General features: G+C 38.7%; 1 protein-coding gene across 1 annotated transcript in view; it reads right to left on the bottom strand.

The window, feature by feature from the left end:
* Nucleotides 1–1,815: 1,815 nt before the first annotated feature.
* NRXN3 (neurexin 3) overlaps nucleotides 1,816–18,962 on the bottom strand; it is a 1,496,747-nt gene continuing 1,479,600 nt past the window's right edge. Inside the window, exon 21 of the mRNA XM_053673404.1 lies at nucleotides 1,816–5,166. Coding sequence (XP_053529379.1) covers nucleotides 4,241–5,166 — 926 coding nt within the window. The 3' untranslated portion in view covers nucleotides 1,816–4,240. The remainder of the gene's footprint in view (nucleotides 5,167–18,962) is intronic.

Below are 18,962 nucleotides of genomic sequence, written 5' to 3'. Positions count from 1 at the left end.
TCAGCAGTGTATCTGAGCAAATGCCACTTAGATCTCAACAAATTACCATATTAACCATCATCTAGGAATATATCTGTCAAGTTTAACATTTTCTCAATCTGTACTCCCTCCACTTACCCTAACGTCCAGCTGCTTGCTTAAAATGCTCTGCCAGTCAGGCGTGGGCTACCAAACGTCAGTGCCACATGTTTCTTGCTTCTAGTTATGCCTGCAATCAAAGTGTGTGACTAGAAAAAGGCTAGTTTTGTCCATTATACCTAGTAAACCCTAGTCATGATTTTGCAACATTGCTTGGGAACTACTAAGTAAACCTTTTTATTGTAGAGTTTGGTGTAGAATTTCTAATTCTGGAAGACAACTGATGTATAGAGAAAAGCATAACACTAAAGTGAAGGACATTAACATTGTTCCACCCCTACTCCATGTCAATTGCATTTAAAACACTTTATATTATTTCAGTTTTTCCTCCCAAACTACAACAAAAGGCACAGTCATCTAGATGTCACAATTTTCAGGTGAGGAAGCCAAACCTCAGAGATGGTGAACTTTGCCTGAACACAGTGAGAGGTCCAGGTGGGGCTCGGACCCACTCTGTCTGGCCTCCGCGCCTATACCTGCCCCTTGGGTGGCCCTGACCTCCACACCAGCAAGGCCTGACTGCCAACATGATTAGAACTGTATCCACCAAGTTTTCATTGAGCTCTTTGTGTCCTTGTTTTGTCCTCCTAAAGATGAAAAAAAATACTATCTAGCCCTCAGGGGGTTAAAGAGACAACACAGATCCAAAACACTTAAGACAATACCTGCCACATCGTGGGCACACCTAAATGATGGCTTTACTTTACTTAATTATCGGAGGCAGGAACCGGAAAAGGAACTTCCCAGAGTTTGACATCACTCAGCCTCATTTTCTTTCCATCCCCATGGTTGTCAACAGTATAACCAATCCATTAATGAAATTTGAAGAAACAGGGTTAATTACATCTGTCCTTAATTGTTACTCTTTGAAAACTATTAATCGACATATGGATAGAGTACAGCTGTCCACTTAACCTACATCTCTGGATCCTGTGAAAATGTGGAGGGTCCTGAGGGAATGACTATCCAAATCCACAATATGTATGCGCTTAGGGAACCAGCAAATCAAGGATGCTTGAGATTAGAGAAGGGTTCCAGCTACAGTGAATGTTTGCAGAATTTTATAATCAGAAAATCTAGATAAAAGCTGTTAAAATTTAAGCACTCATTTAACATTTGTTTTTGGATTTAATACTTTAAAATGTTTTTCAATATGGTGGGAGGCTTAGAAAGAAGGCATGTGAAGCTCTCCAGTGCTGAAGGAACTGCACGACCATGGTTCTGGAAAATTGTCCAAAGTTTGTTGACTTACAGACATTCTTAAAAGTTACTAGACACTTTTAAAAAACATAGTATCCAATAATATTTTATAGCATAAAATGCTTTTGTCAACTTACCTGTTCAGAAAATTGTTTTCTTTACTGGTTGCTCTAACATAGCAATCTAAATAATGCTTTGGTTGACAGACAATAGCTGTTGAGTCCATAAATATGCCACTTTTCATAAGTTTACCTAAGTATCTGGTTAGAATCTTTTATTTCACAAGACAGTGGTCCTAGCTTGCTTTTAATGAGATGTGACATGTTTGGCTTCTTGGTAAGATCTTTTACTAAATATTTAGAAAAAAAAAACACATCATCATACAAGGTTTTGGGAAGAACATTTTATTGCTAAGCATATCCTTAAACGAAAATGCAAATATGAAATAAAAGAGAAAAGGAAAAAAGGCAGTAACATCACAACATCATAAAATGAATTCCTTAAGAGTCTGCTCATAAAACAACAGGGATATGATCGAAGCTCACATACAGAATGCACATGTTCCCGTAAAACTGTCCAAATAGAACTTACACTAAAAGGAATATAACAAATGTATTTTTACTCAAATTTTTTAAAAAATGTAAAGAAAGAAAGCAGAAAATCAGTTCACAAGACCTCAAGACTCCAAGAACAGCAATCTTTTAAAGACATCGAGATATAATCAACTCCATTTAGGTCGGGCCATTTAAGTTATCTAAAATCGTGCTTTGACATCTCTTTTATAATCCTGTCTTTTTAAATAACAACAAAAAATTTCAAAACTGTTAACACATTGAAATATCAGGTAATGAGGAATACTCCTTTCCGTACACATTAGTAAAGGCTACCATTGTTTCAATTGCTCTTTTTGCCCATGTCATTAAGATATTGGTTTCAAAGTCAAATATTCATGCAGCTTACAAAGACCAGCAAGAGTAGATTTCTACATCTAAACGCTGATTGATTTTCATCTGTACAAAAGAAATTGTGTATATCTGACCCTCCAGCGGACATATTTCATTTTTTATGTGAATATTTGCCTTGCTTTTCTCTTGCTTCTTGGATAGCTATGGCCACACAACCAATTTATTGTTTTTCTGTACATTGTTTCCTCTTTTCAAACAAGAAAGAAAGACAACTGGAATATAAACCAACCAAACTGAAATACACAAAAAGAAAGGAGAGAACAGTTCTTAAAGCAGTATGTACATAGGTGGCTAAGGAATTATACCAGCAAAAATGTAGTAAAATATGTAAACAAAATCTGAGAAGATTTATTTTTAATTCTCTTTGACACAGTTAACTGTGACAAAACGAAAACTCACACTTGCTTCACATTTTAAGGTTTACTTTTTTGTTGTTTTGTCATTATTTTCTTTTAAAACAACATTCTCATTCCACTTCAAGACTTTAACAGGTTTCCTGTTTCAGTCACCCCATCAAACATACCATGATAAATATATCTGTATATATATTTATTTATATATATTATACTATTAAATTCCTTTTTGTGTGTGTGTGTGTCACAGCAGCTTTATTCATTTATTATTTATTTAGTTAGTTTTAGAAAAGATGGGTGAAGGGAGACATGAGCAAATGGAAGGACAAAGTTATCCGTGTCAGGCTAGAAAAGTAAACCAGGATGAAGAACATGGTCGTGTTGGGGGCGGGGAAGAACTATGCATTTTGCACTCTCTTCATGCCGAGATTGGCTTGTGTGACCTTTTGTGGGTTCCGTCACAAGGTGAACTCCCCTATTGTCTGTTTTGATTAGTTAACAGACTTTTGGTATTGTCTTTTCTTCTACATTTGCATGCATTTCAATCAGTCACAGATCCAGCCCACCCCCCCTGCTTCTCCCTTTCATTAGGAAAGGCTCTGTTTTTCGCTTGTGGGGCTTTCTCCTTTAACCACAATTTGGCTGGGCTAATGGACAGGAACAATATTGTGGAGTAAACCCAATAGCTCTGATAAAACCAGCCCTAACCCGGTCTGTTCAGGGTTTGGGTAGCAAATTCTGGAATTCGATCCTGAGGGACCAGCTTTTCAAATCAATATTCTCATCCATCACAGGATTTTGCTATGTGTTCAGCAAAGCATCATATAGGAAACAAACAACAGATTCTAAAAACACCACAACCTGATATGTAGAGTGAACACCATGGTAGCTTTTTGAGTTCATATGGCAATAGTCTCTCTCACTTTAGTTTTCTGAGTTTTTTTTCTTCTTTTTAATATATGTCCAGTCATTCTCAAAAAATAAACAAAAACCCAAAAGCCATTTTTTTTCCCCTCAGATCTTGAAAAGTTACATACACTGGCCAGAACCAGATAAGGGTGTTTTTTTGTTTGTTTTTGTTTTTAACTTTTTTCTTTTCTTTTCTTTTTTTTGTTTTTTACATAATTAAAGGGAAAAAAAACATTGTTACAGTCAAGCTTCACAAACATTGTTACAGACTCACTTGGAGTTATGGAACAAGTAAGCCGTGAAGTCTTCTACCTTCGGTGAAAGGTCCTCAAGAGAAGGCAGCCCCCAAGCCCGCGGATGCGGGGAGCTGCCTGTTGCCCCGGAGCGCAAAGTGTGTGCTTTATGATACAGCAGGGCAGAAAGAACTTGTCTCCGGGCGATGACCGAATCTGAGCAGCCACGGCTGAACTGTGGACAGGTAGGTACATCTCGGTGTGTGTCCTTTTGGGAACGGTTTTCCCCACCGTAGCCATGGCACAGACCCCATCTCATCGTTAGCACAGTTCTGACATCCGCGAAATCTCCTTTTCCAAAAATGCGTATGCTGATATAGAAATAATTCTGTGTTGTCACTTCAGGTATTGTTAATGGTGTCCTTTTTTTTTTTTTTTTTTTTTACACATAATACTCCTTGTCCTTGTTTTTCTGTTTCTTGTGGCCGCTCTTGGAGCTCTGCTGCTTGTCCTTGAGGAGTGTGCCGTTGCTCTGGGCCGAGTTGCTGATGTAGTTCCGCGTCTCGTCCACTTGATAGGACCCCTCGTCCCTGTTCCTGTACTTGTACATGGCGTACAGGAGGATCAAGATGCAGAGGGCGGCAGCAGCCACAATGCCGACGACCATCCCTGTTGTACTGCTCGACTCCCGGATCACCTCTGAGGCCCCCGGAACCCGTCTGACTCCCGGCTCCGTGGGGTTTGCTGTGGGCACATTACGGAACATGGGGGAAGTAATTAGTGGGTTCTTCAGTTTGGTGCTGTCTAGCTCATAGGCAGTGGGCAACGGAAGCAAGACTAGATCAGGCTGGGGTTTGAGATCACGGTTATTCATTTTGCCAGCTGGCAATTTGGGCACCATCCCAGACGAGGAGGAAGCTGTGAAGCGGATCAGCTCAGGGGACAAAGATGTGGTAGTAGTCCTACTAGTTTCGGAGACTTTGTTAGGTCTAAAGTCCTTGGATTCCCACTTGGGCGCATGTGCTTTGTAGCCACCTTCGAAGATTGAAGTGGAAAGACTCTTATCTGTTACCAAGGAGAAGGTGGTGTAAAAATCTTCATCATCAGTAGGGGGCAGGTTAGAGTCAAAGGTTTCCCCTGAGCCATACCCAGATATCACCAAGCCATCATCATCACAACCTTCGCTGCCTTGGTCCGACAAGCAAGGTAACCCCGCCTCAGAGGTCATGGACAGGGAATCTTTGGTGGTCTCAATAATGGTGAGGAGGGGGCGGAAGGTAGGGGGGAGCGTAATGGAAGGTGCACGAGTAGCAATAGGAAGGGTAGCTAAAGGGTCTTCTACAAGAAGAGGAATAACTAATTCACCTCCTGGGATTGAAAAGAAAAAGAAACACAGAATTAGCATTTTCATAGATAAACACAATTCAGTTACTTGCAATGAACGGAATTCATAGGTCACACCCCTCCGAAATTACAACACAGTAATCTGAATCCACGTGGATCCTTTCTGGTGGTAGCCAAAATATTCTGCGCTGATTTAGAGCCCATCATATGCCTCTGCCAGCAAAACCTAAAGTCTACAGACTGGGGCGGGGGTGCAGATTTAGAGATACTCTCAAGTAATTATTTAGACAGAGTTCAAACAGGTTCGTTTCCAGGATTCACTGGCAGGATGATGACGTTCAGTTGTACTGTTGCCAATACTGACTGGCTATCAGAATTGTGTGTGTACATGTGTGTCTGTGTGCGTACATGCAGGCACGCATGCAATTAATTTGTGAACCGTAACGTTTCTTAATTGCCTTTCAGGGTTTCTCATGAGGATGAGAACGACACATTCTCCGTGTCACTGAGACCAAGATCAAGGAATATAAAAGATCCGCTTTTAACATTTTAAGATCCTACCTTTTATTTCACATGATTTATCAAGTGTGGTCTTCATTTACTATATGCTAAGTGAGGTTTGCTCATATAACAAATCCATTTTGACTACGCTTTTCAAGAAATTCCCTACTATTAAATGGCAACTTCTTGCACTGGTCCAATACTAGGCTAATGTATTGCTTTCGTGCTATGTGCAAAACATTCTGAGCTGGGTGCTAGATTTTAAAAACACCTCGCCCAAACAGCTGTGACTTACTGCAAACTTACTTATAGATTCAGAAATGTAGGCATAGCAAAATGAGTGCTGGAAAACAGTGCTTCTTAACTAGAATGGCAAAAATAGGTCAGTTTACCCACAGACCCTACTCGCTGCCTTTATAAACATGTTGACTAGCGCAGGAAACAAAGCTCAGATAGTTCACTAAGTCACAGTGCCTTGCAGCTCATGGGCACCTGCCTGTAGAACCAGGCTTATTATTTGTATATGTGAGAGAGTTAGTTCATCAAGGTTTCTGTTGTTATCTTCCAAACAGAGGAAGAATCTCAAGAAGCCACCATTCATATCTCATTGACTATTGTCAAAATATTTATTCCAACTACTGTTTTTAACAATCCTTTAGCAAGGATGGTGTGATGTTCCCTTGTCCCAGTTAGACAGTCAGTTGAGATGCAGATAGAATGCTGTCGAAGGCCTCTTTCTGAGAGCTGGGCTGCTCAGTTCTCATGTGGGTGCAATGTGTGTTCTGCCCTCAGTGGTGACTTTGTGCCGAAGGGATGGTTGGCATTTAAGTATCTATGATCAGGAGTGACTTTGCTGACATGCCCCTACTGGTGACAAACACAGACGTGTGGCTCAATACTGTAAAGTTCTAGGGACATTCCAGGTGGACGAGCCTTTGAGCTTATAGTCTTCCCAGGTTACTCCTATGAAGACTGACTCACAAATTAGAAGTCTGGGCTCTGCTTTCTATACCTTATAACTGGAAACATTTTTTGTGCCTCAGTGGAAACCGTTGCATCTAATGTGTCCAGATTTCAGGTGTGCTAACAGAAGGGTCTTCTGAGAAGAAACCCATTGCATACCTTCCAAGTACCTGAGAAGACCTGTTTGTACCCACATCCAGAGCCTTTCTTCCCTCCCTATTTAGCCAATAACACTGTGTTACATAGAGAGAAATTGAGCTGGGGAGGGGAGCAATAATGTACATAATGAGGATCATTCGGAAGGCAAGGGACAACAGAGCATTGTGCAGTCATCTCTGGCCTACTCAATAATGTTCACGTATGTGGGGAAATAAAACAAGAACCTTTCTGAGAATCTCAAAACGATCTTTTGGTCTGTGCTCTATACCTAGGCTTCTCTTCTGGTGCTTGGGGTTTGAAACTATTGAGCAAAATGTTTTTTTTCTTTTTGCAGTTCTGTCAAAGCTTCAGACTTTCTTTACTGGACCAGCATGCCTATTTTTTACATTGTGAACATATATAATTCATATACCCTGCAACTTATTTAATGCATAATTTATGCACGTTTGCTAGTTTTTATAAATGGATTTTGGAGCATGATTCCCTAAAGGTAAGTCAGTCATAAAACTAACCCTGGGCTAACTTTTCTCCGTACTCTTCTAATGTGGGGTCCCAAGTGTTATATTTAAGGTGATGCATGGGAAAAGGCAGTGTTTGAATAAAAGAAGAGCAGTGGGGAGGGAGAAGTGAAGGCTCATGCAATCTGTTGAAAGGTTCCCTAGAGATGGCTCAGGGATGATGTTACTTTCCTTCAGAGGACAAAACAGTTCTTACCGGTCTCACCTAGAACAAAGGTTTAGCATGTGTGTTCTTTTCAGGCACGAGCCCTGAAAGTCATTTGTTCCTCTGGGCAGTGATACAAATCTACCCCATGTGTATTATTAAGCAGAGAGGAATTGGGATAATGGACCAGGAATAACTGATTTGCTGGGAGGCAAGGGCCTGGTGCACATTTTACACAGAAAGGCAAATTGTTAAGTAGGCTGGCAGAGTCGCTGTAAGTGAGACTAAGATCACTGCCTTCGTGATTACAGTGTGGCATTCGTTTACAATTTTAGTGCACCATCTGTGACACCCAACTGGAGTCTTACATTTGCCTATCCCCCCACCCCATTTTCAATCTTAGCTAAAGCTTCCACAGTGTCTTTGTTGCCAAAAATCCACAAAATCTACAAACTGCTCACTCTGCAGTTCAGTCACCCCCACTTTTCTTTGCTCTTCTCTTCTCATTCAACACCTTAATGCAAGCATCTCTGTTGAATCACCAAAAAAAAACCCCATAAAAATTAAAAACCATCCTTTGCAAGATGAGATGGAAAGAGGATCTTGAAGCTCACTAATTTATAAAGAGCTTCTAAAAGGTTGGTGAGTCCCTAAGTGAAATGATAAGAGCTTATTTCAACACTAATATGATGGGTATGCTATTGCAGAGTTTAAATAACAGAAGCTGCCCAAATCACCAGTTTTCCATTTTCTTTGCAGTTTTTTTTTTAATCCTGGTAGCAGTGATAAAAATGATAAAAGATGCCCAGGATCAGGGAAATTTGAGCCCAGACCCAGTGGTATGTAATCAGTGAAATGATAGAAGCTTTCATAAACTTATTTCCTGGAATCTCAAGGAATTAGAAGAGTGTCTTTAGTTTAAAAGGAAGTCAACCAGGATATGGGGGTCATTATTATGAATAAAAATTATAGTGCAAATGGGTGAAAAATTTTAGGGAACTGTAAATGTGGAAGGAAGGTGGCTGGGATAGGTGTATAAGTTGCAGTGTACAATTAATTTTAATATCAAATTCCACCTTTAAGAGTGAAGATGATTATAGTATCCTGGTGTATCCATGGGAACACACCATTTGAGATGAGGAGGTGAGAGATGTATTTCTCCCAATATTAGATTTTTAATAGAAATGACTTAGATTGAGGATGTCCATCTAAGAATTCATAATTACTCTAATCCAAAATGACTACCCTAAGAAACACTGAAGCAGCTGATAATATTTTCATCTCACTGTCCAAAGTTTATGGTGTCAGTGATCTACCAGATGTCAATACTTGCAAAAGTATTCACAGAAGCAGCAGCCCTAAAGTCATGAGGGGTTACAGGCAAAGTGATACGAAACCTATAATCCATGGAAACTCTAATTTCCTATTCTATCTCTAGAATTTTCCTTTGGTTTGGAGTAAGTCTGGTATTCCTTAAAGTTACCATTTTAAATTGGGAATATATACCCCCCCCCTTTTTTTTTTGACAGAGTTGTGCTTTTCTTTAAATGAGAGAGATTGCTAGGGATATAAAGGTCTATTTTAGCCCTGAAGGCTGGCCTGCTTTTTGCTTTATGAGTATATTTATAGATATATAATTCATGTGTGTAGGGCTCAAACCCAGCAGAAGGGGCTCTCTGCCATGGATAAGACAGTGGATTAAAAATTCAATAGAACTCTTCTGAACTGTGAGAAGGTTGTAGGTGATGGTGAATGTCGTGGGTCATCCGTAAAAACAAGAAGAGCAGCAGGAAGTTTCCATGTGGCTCCAACCTCACCTCTCTGGAGCTATGTGAATCCAAAAAGTCACAAAAACAGTGAAACAAGGACATTAAAGAGCCAGACTATGGGACAGGACACTATGCTCCAATTCCTTGAGTTTCTTTTATGTATATTTAGGTTCTTTACCTCATCTCTTATTTGTATTTTTCTAGTTCTTTGCTGGGAAATCCACATGTAACAGGGAGAAATCACCCTTTTCCCACTAAAGGAGTTGTTTAATATCTTCGTTTAGTTTATTGGTGCCACAGAAGGGTGTACTTATAGCATATAAATACCCTAAAACTTGTAACCATAAATTTTTTCTCCATCCACTGTCAGAAAAAAAAAAAAGGCTTTTTTTTTTTCTGACAGACAAACATGACAAGTACCTGGGGAGAAGACACTGGGAAAAACTCAAGTGTTTCAAAGGGGGCTTACCTCACATTTTAATTAGATGAGAATCTTTAGATGAGACCTTTTGCTCCCCAAGTTTATCTGATTCTATAAGGCTGCAGATTCTGTTTTTCAACATATGCCCAGGTAAGATGAGCCAAAGCCCCTTGACATCATTTCCATTGTAAAATAAGGAATGTCAATTGGAGTTTTCCATGTGTTTATGAATCTGAGCTTTGCCTTTGAAGTCACCCAGACTCAAGTTAACTGCAGAGCTCTGCAGCCTACTAGCCATACGAGTGTGGTCAAATTGCTTAAATTCCCTGTAAAATGGGAATAACATCACAGCCTACTTCAACCACCAATGTGACTAATAATAATGCATGTTAAATATTTAACAGAACTGGTTGCTACTACAAAATGCTAGTTATTAGTATCATTTCTACTCATATTTTAGGCCTGTAGCAACTGAAACCATTGATCACTTCTTCTGACCATTTCTTTAAATATATAGTAGCCTCATGCAAAGTAGAAGTATGATAATACAGGATCCAGATTAGTCAGGGTATTTTCAGTGCCAGATTCAGTTAGGGATACTCATTCTTCAAAATCATTGACTTAATAGTTCAATGAGCTTACATTAAAAAGGATTAGCATTTTATTAAATGGTCATGTAGATAGCCTCTTCAATACAAAAATAACAGCTTTCAATTCAATTTGATAAAATAACACCCCATTTAGGAAGTTCTTAGCTTTGAACCTAAAATATCACCCAACATATCAAACATTATAAAATCATAGAGATTTAGGTAGAGAAAGCCCATTCACTGAAACTAATGGGTTGGAAACATACCTCTTATCATTCATTCAGTTTGATATTTCTATAATAGTCTCAGATAACTCTAATATTGAAAATTAAAGTGAAACAAGTAACCACTTTTCTTAAAAATTGTACAGTACTTCTTACCGTTCTTATGTTTCTTGAAGTTCAGAAAGGCAACATCTAAAAACCTTTAAGGTTAAGAGATATACTCACCCTAGTATCACATGAAATGGCTGTACATACCTGAAAAGTTGCCTAAATAAAACTTCAGGGGTGAAAATCATCATGTTTCCTTTTGGTAGAATTTTAGGATCCTTTTAAAGCTTACCTGATTAAATCCTTGAGAGAAATGGAAACTATTAATAGAAAGGAAAAGGAAAAAAGGAGAGAGGGGAAGAGAAAGCAGGGAGGGGAGAAGAGAGAGAATTGTGTGCCTTCTGTGTGTGTGTGTTTCACGAGAAGTTAGTTCCATATATTGGAAGGCATCATTATCATAGGACAACACTTTAAACACCCGGGATTCTCAATGTCTTTATTCTCAGTAAAATTGATTTTGTAACCTGTGGTGAATGTGAAGGTCCAATCCTGGATAACGAAACTCACCATAATCACTTGAGAGTACCTTATTTCCCCTTTTCAGATGGGAAAAAAAGAAGACTGATTTCCCTGAATTCTTTCTCTGGAGTTAAATTAGGATGTAACTGCAACTGATAACACTTGGAGTTAATTCATTGTCTCCCTGGCAACAGGCCTCTTGTAGGCTGTAACCACTTCACTGTCCCACTGTAGAGCCTACCATTACTTTCAAGGCTTTCAAGCTGGTTCAGGCAAAGAGGCCAGGCTTCTGATGGATGTTAAGAACAATTTACCCACCCCCTTCTACCAAGAGTAGGATTCACATTGGTTATTAGAAGCAATTCAGCACAAAACATAACACTGAAAATTAAACAAATAGACACAAAGGAAATAAAATATTTAACATTGTCTTCAAAATCATATAGTAGAAAATAAAATCAACTTCAGAGCCAAAGTAAGCTAGAAGGAAGGGAGAGCAAATAACATCAACAAGGCATTCACAATATAAGGACAGAAAGAAAAATAAAAGCAAATAAAAAATAGAGGCTGTTTTTTTGAAAAACAAAGAAAGAAAGAGATTTCCATATAGACAAAATAATTTAAATAAGAAAAAAGCATACCATATTAATTTAGTCAACTTACATCAACAAATTGCCCGCATGTTTTTTGGCATGAAAGAAAAATTTACAAAAGAAAGTTGTGTAAGAATGCTCTTGGACAAATAGAATTGCCACATTCTTGTAACTCGCTTTTTTTTGTTGTCAGTTCTTAAAAAAAACTTTTGAGCAAAATGTCTCATTTTTCAAATATAATAATTTACAACAGAGGATGATACAGGGAGGCAACAACACATACATCCACACCACAGAACATAAAAAGAAAAAAAAATCTGCACTTTCATGAATTTTTACTTCGAGGGGCTTGGGAGGGCATCAATTTTGAACTGGAAATAATCTCAATTGGGGGGGATTGAAAAAAATTTCAAAAAGAACCTGTTGGATTTTATGATTTGCCTTTAAAAAAATCTATGCATCTAGAGGGTTTGAAATGAATTTCTGCATTGTTATAGGTTCTCAGGTACATATTTACTTTTTAAATTGGTTGTCTTTTTGACAAGTATTAGACTTTCTTTAACTTCAGGGGATGAATGACAGCACATAACTTCGAACGATGCTAAAGAAAGGAGGGGGCGGGAAGGAAAGATGCGGAGAAGGTAGGGTGGCATCTATGAGTGAACTACACAAGAGATGAAGATGATGGGGGTAAATGTGTAAGTGAGTCGCCATGTCCATGTAAGGGCGGCACGAAGTGATCTAGCTGCATTAGAGCTTCTGGCTGTAAGGAAGGGATGGGCAATATACAAAAACAAATGAGCCTACACATGCCCATCTACAGAAATAAAGAACAGAACTCTAACACTGACAATCTCACACACCCTAAGCTGCAACTTCTTCAACATGCAATTACTTCAAAAAAATCATTACAGTTTCATTAAAATTTTCAGATAAGAGAAACAGTTAAACTTTTTTTCTCCTACTACAAATAGCCAAAGTACATAAAATAATAATACTACTAATAATGACCAAAAGGTTCAAAGCAAAAACAAGAAGACTAGATTTATGCATTCAAGTTGAACAACTTCATCGACAGCCACACAGCCCCATCTAGAGTTAGGGGAAGGGGTCAGAAATCTTCAGAGGTGATGGAAAGGCAAAGTTGTATAGGGAGCCCATCAGCAGGGCTGGTAACTACCTCCCTCTACAGAAATGGTATGGTCTGAATGACATCATCCATACTCCCCAGGCCACCCACAGTGCACGTGGTTCCCAGTGCCAGGGGGCTAATTTGGAAGATGGGGATGTGCGATTCTGCAGCTGAAGTTGTTCCACATTTAAAGAGGGAGTGGGGGGAAATTGCAGAAAACAATTCATAACTTTTTTCTCATCATTTTGGATAAAAGCAAACCTAAAGATCTAGCAATTAAAAGGAAACACACTGATATATTTATATATATAGATAGATATATATAATACAAAAAGTACTTAATTCCCAAACAAGAAGGGAGAAAAGAATGGAAAAGTTTTCAAAGAAAAAAATATTTGACACACTGTCAGAGATGAACAACCAGATGCACACGCTGAGGGGCACAGACAGAGCGGTCAGGGGACACTTTGTCGGCTTTGCATTTTCTGGCCTGTTGATTCCCCTTCTGATGATTGCCAAAATTGCAAACAAATATTGCCATTTCTTTAAATTTTTTTAAAATTTGGTTTTGGTTTTTTAAACGAAAATAAAAAGGGCGTGCAGTCTGGATGTACGTCGTGAGTAGACATTGCAAAGAGAAGAGAAGTGGCTAAGACTGACAAATGGGTAATCATCTATATTATCCTTTAACTGTAGGAATATTAATCAAATTAATACATGGTTAAAGTAAGTTGCATTTAGGGAAAATAGAAAAACAGAACAGCAAGCTGGGGTCAGGGAGAGGTCAGCAAGACAAAACCAATTGGGGGTCGTAGAAAGGTACTGGATTTAGTTCTAGCCCTTCCAGTAGGTGCCAAGGACATCCCGAGGCTTCTTGCCAATTCCAAGAAGAAAAGCAGGTACATGTATAGGTGTGTGTGTTTTGGGGGGTTGAAGTACAGCCTGTGAGAATGCAGGGAAAATATACATGTGTTCATGGGTTCTGTTCTAGGAAATGTACCCCATATTCATTCATAAATTTAGAAGGCGTATTCTGTAAGGGGTAGAGAAGTTGGAATTAACATTGTTCCATATGAGGGTTGTTGGGCTTTGCCAAACTGACAGGGTAATGTGGGTGACAATAGGGTGTTAATAAAATGGAAGAGCATATAGATACACACAGAGACCATATTTTTAGTAATAGGGGCAAAACCCCTGAAGAGCATGATGGTGTAGTGTCCGCATCTGTAAATCACAGGAGAGGCAGGAAATGAGGATGGTGTGTTTGAAGTGCATTGGGGAAAACCACACCCATCTTTTAGAGAACACATGAGAAACATAATGTTCCATTCAATCTACATTGAGAAAAGTAGAGGAGAGAGAAGAAAAGATGGGGGAGTTGTGGGGAAGAAGAGAGAAAAAGAGAGCATGTATGTGTTCAGGAAAAGATACTGTAAAAGGGACACGGGGAAGGAGATTTTGGAAATGGCCTCAGCCTCCACTGGAAGAGAGCACCAGAGCTGTGTTCAATATTATATCCTGTGAGATCACTAATGTTCAACCAAGGACTGGGAAACCCGGGTAGGCGAACCACAAAGGCAAGACACTTGAGAGCACCTGCTTCTGACAGCCAATTCCAGTCACTCCCAAGAACTTTTTTTTGGGTGACTTTGAAAAATAGAAGAAATTGTGAGAATGAGTCACAATTTTGCCCCCCCATGGACGCCCCTTTTATTATTTTATACTAAAATAATGATAGTAGTGTGTCCCCATGGGTCAGTCCGTACCAAGATTTGTAGTCTCTGGTTTAATAATGCTAATCATTATTTTAGGAACTTCACAAAGGGCAGCTGGGTGGTTTTCAGAGGTACAAAAAATTCCCTAATAGTATAGGAAAAGGAAAGCCCTTGTTGCCATTTTGGTGGTTCTTCAACTGATTATACTTTTAACATTGAATTTTAGTGTATGAGAAGACCTTATAAATGCTCTTATAGACTCACAGGGCACTGAATGACTTCTGTAGAACAAAGTTAGATTTGTTAATGTTTATACAAAGTGTGTTTGTATCACTGGCCATTTTTTAAAGTAGGAAACATAACTGGTCTAATTATGAGAATAGAAGAATAAGATACTTCCAGTACATACATTCTCCAGGATACTAAGAGGTATTCTGAGGAAGATATACCAGCAATTTGGGTCTCCAAAGGTTTTGACTGAGAGATTTACCTATTTCAAAATAGCCTGTTTTGAATTTTATACAAGTAAGACACCACCTATATATTCTGGAAATCACTGGTTTAAACAATTGAACACATCAAAATTTATGGTTGTTATTTTGTACATAAAATAATGTTTGTATTTTTTAAACTCATGGAAGCCATAGTTTCAGATGAAGCCAACACTGACAAAATACAGTGCATGCACTTTCGTAAGCCAATCATCAGTTAACATGCACAAAACTTGGTTACTTTCTAACATAAGATTCAAAATAATATTGCTAGTAGCTTATAATCATGTCACAGTTTCACTGTCATCTTTCATTAGCTATCTACACTATGTTTTTTATTATCAGTTACTGCATGCTTTTGTATCAATGCCTGGTGCTGGGTGTAAAGGCTGCTTTAGGACTATTTTGCCATAGAGAACAAATCATACAGTAATTTTACTTGAAACAGCATATTTTGATTTGACCATTTTTATCCCACCATGACCAAACAATCCTAAGTGTAAAAATCAAACTTTTAAAAACACTGGATGCAATCCAAGGGAATTACACTGGTCAGCATTCATCTTGGAGAATGCACTTGGTTTCAAAGAAATAATCTTCTCAGCTGCTGAGGGCTGTGTTTAAGGAGCCCTGCACACTCAAGTAACTCAAGTTGTCAACCCACCTCTCTGAGAGAGTGGGCCCTGCTGGCTGAAGGGTATTGTCTTCTGTGTATAGGGGTGAGGTCAAAGAGGAAGGCCCAAATTAATTACTTAGGGTATGTCTAAATACTCTGAATTTCTTAGGGAAAATACTAGAGAGAGCAAAGGAGGGAATTTTCTGGGGCCTCTGAGTGCATCAACAGGGAAGACTTCAAATAACACAAGTAGGGAGGTTTGAGATAGGAGTTTGCAGAACCAGTATCTAATGAGGCTTTTCAAGATTTTTGCATCAGATCTCTTCAGTAAACCTGTTCCTCCTATGACATATACAAAAACATTTCATCAGTTGTTCATTTATGTGTCCATGGGATGACGAGAGAGATTCTTCTGGAAGAATCAATGGCTCAGGTCTGAATCGTGGTTTGGCTTAGAATAAAAACGGACACTCTAAGCATGGATATTGAATCCCTGGAACATGAGGGTGCCTGTCATGTCATGTCTCATTTGTTACAAAATGAGCCCTGCATATACTGTGACTTCTCAGAGCCTCTTCCTCGGGCATGAGCGGTGGGTGCTCAGAGAGGGGGTGCAGAAGCTGCTTCCTACATGCTGTTTGCTTCTAAATGAAATGTTTAGTGTTTTCTTTTGACTGCTGAACAAAAATGTCTCCAAGTAAAAAATTCATGTGTATTTATCCCCAAAACTCGGCTTCCACACCCAAGAGACAGAAAAACGAAACCTTTAAGATGAGGGAGAGAGCTTAGGAGAGTCTCCAGCCCAATACTTAGAACTGTATAACTGTACTAATGATTTGCTTGACCAATTGGAGTAATTTTTCTTCTTTAGGGAGAAAGATAAGAGTGGGTAAAACATAAAGAGTTGTATCACATAATCAAGACTGGTAAAAGAATGTTTAGATGTGGAAGAGCCTCAAATTAATGGCTGCTTTCCCTATATTAACATGACCTTTAACTTGTGCCTCTGATTCTGTCCTACAGTCTCTACTCCCCTTTGTGAAATTTGTGCCCTACACAAATTTCTATGACTGCAGTGTTCCAATGCACTTTTTTTATTCTGGTTCAGTTAGACTCTAGAAACATTAGGACAAGAATAGAGTCTTTCTATTTTTATTTTTCTTATCAACTAAAATACCAACAATCATTCAAACATGTAGTGAATGAAGTAATGAATGAGTAAATGAATTAATATATTAATTGTTCACTTTTGTATTTTACCTCCACATTATATTATACTTTCCACAAAGGCATTAAAATCATTGCCACAGTGGTCACTTTGTGCCTGAACTCAGCATGGGATAGAAATTTTAGGGGCAGGAGACCTAAGCTGCAGTCTTGGCTGTGCTGTCTACTACCAGCATATTGGGACCTTGAACAAGTCAGTTAATCTCTAAATTTGTTTCCTCATATGCAATATGGAGATTATGATGTCTGTTCAATTAACCTACCTCACAGGGTAGGCTTACACAATTGAGATTTTGAATGTGAAAGTGCTTAGAAATTCTTAAGGGCTTTTCAAATGTTTGTTACTATTGTCTTCAAAGCTGACACCATAGCATCAACTATGAAATGAGGATTTTGTATTCAACAGCGGCTGAGTCCCAAACGACGGAGATCGATTCTACTCCAAGCATGGTCCTTAGAGCGTCTGCTTCAGTATCAAACAAACAATAACCTCAACCCCCAACCCTACCCCAGACAGCTTTTATTCTACTTCTTTTGAATGCCTGTCTCTACCACTCCAATAATGCTGAATTTTGGAACTTCAGTGGCTTCATCCTTTCATAGTGAATTTTTGTTATTTCTGCATCTAATTTTATAATTAATTTGTTTTCCCTTTCTGTGGGTTAGAGCTAAGCTCTGAAGAGGTATTATTGAGGTATGTTTCCATAGAAACATATTCATTTAGGGGCAGGAGCATGGACATGGAGGTAAGGTCTTGCCCTCCATCAAACTCTGTGACTTCACACAGGTCACTGGCTCCTCATCCTAACCCCTGGAGCCTCAGCTTCCTCCTTTATAAAATCATAAAGATTTATCCTCTCTAACTCCCCAGCTTATGAGTGTGAAGTTACTTTGGAAGCTATAAAATATCCAATTCAAATGCAAGTTGTTATATTCTGTGAGTTCAGCACCACTTGGTGCTACTGAAGAGACCAAAGAGGATGATGACAAAAGAGGAAATCTCATTAAATCCCTTGGAAACACATATCCCAGAAAACATTAGAACTGTGGGGTGAGGACATGAGGGGATAGAAGGTCAAGGTAGTAGTTTAGCTTCTTTCTCTGAAAATATTAATACTGGTTAAGATACGCAAAAGGAAAAACCCAATTAAGAAATTTTGAGGAATTAATATTCTTCTTTTTACTTTGTTTTCATGCTAATCAGGTATTAGCATAAGTAAGCCTTTCTTCACTCAGGATATTATGAGTTCCTTGATGTACAAGTTGAATCTCTATGCTTATCTTATGTGTTTTAATCTGTCTAGCACAGAGCAGGGCACAGCTACACCTTTAATACATATTTGTTGAACTACAAAAATAGAACAGCTTGCAACACTTAGATCTCAGCTTTGTGAAGTGGGTGGGATTCAAAAAAACTATCCTTGCTGGGACTGATTTTCTAAACCAGAGGGAATTATCTTCATGAAGTGAAGCAAAAGGAAAAAGCAGAGCACATGAGCTTAAACCATGAGCTAAGCAACCACTTTCCTATTCTTAGCCTTGTCTCTGTGTGAATTTTTAGGGCTGATATATGCAGATAGCTCATTATGTGCAAACTATTGGGCCCTTTAATATTATTGAAGTCCAAGACAGTAGATAACATAAAATATTTATTTTATCAACACAAAAAGATACCTGTGTGCAGGACAGAAATGAAAAGTCTGTGTGAAATACTTTGCTATTTAGCTGGAGTAACCCAAGATTTTTCCAACTTTCTTCCTCTGTTATAGCCCCTTACCTCTCCATCTCTTGGCTGGCTCCAGGTGAAGCCCTTAGTTACCTTAGTTTTCTGGGTGATCTCATTTATCCCCTTGACTATAATATCTACCATCTATATGACTGTGTTTCCCAATTCAAACCTCCTCTCAGAATTTTACATTCCTTTTTCCAAATTTCTATTCAACATTTTCACTTCAATGTCTAAAAGGCACCTCAAATTAAAAAGGGCCAAAACAGAACTTTGGATTTTACCGTCCTCCTGTTTGCACCTATCCTCATTCTTCCCATTTCTTGGGTTTGATCTGGGTGTACAAGCCCGTAAGTAGTCATCCCACTTATGTCCCAGCCGCAGCTCACCTCCACGCATCCAGTGTACCAGGAATCTTGTTGACTCTACTTTGTGGCAACAAGTTTCTCACATGTCCACTTTG

Source organism: Artibeus jamaicensis, unplaced genomic scaffold (genome assembly GCF_021234435.1).
Source record: "Artibeus jamaicensis isolate MK-2021 breed Jamaican fruit bat unplaced genomic scaffold, CSHL_Jam_final contig_851, whole genome shotgun sequence".
Classification (NCBI taxonomy): Eukaryota; Metazoa; Chordata; class Mammalia; order Chiroptera; family Phyllostomidae; genus Artibeus; species Artibeus jamaicensis.
Note: the sequence above shows the minus strand (reverse complement) of the source record. Positions and strands in the feature narration are given on the sequence as shown.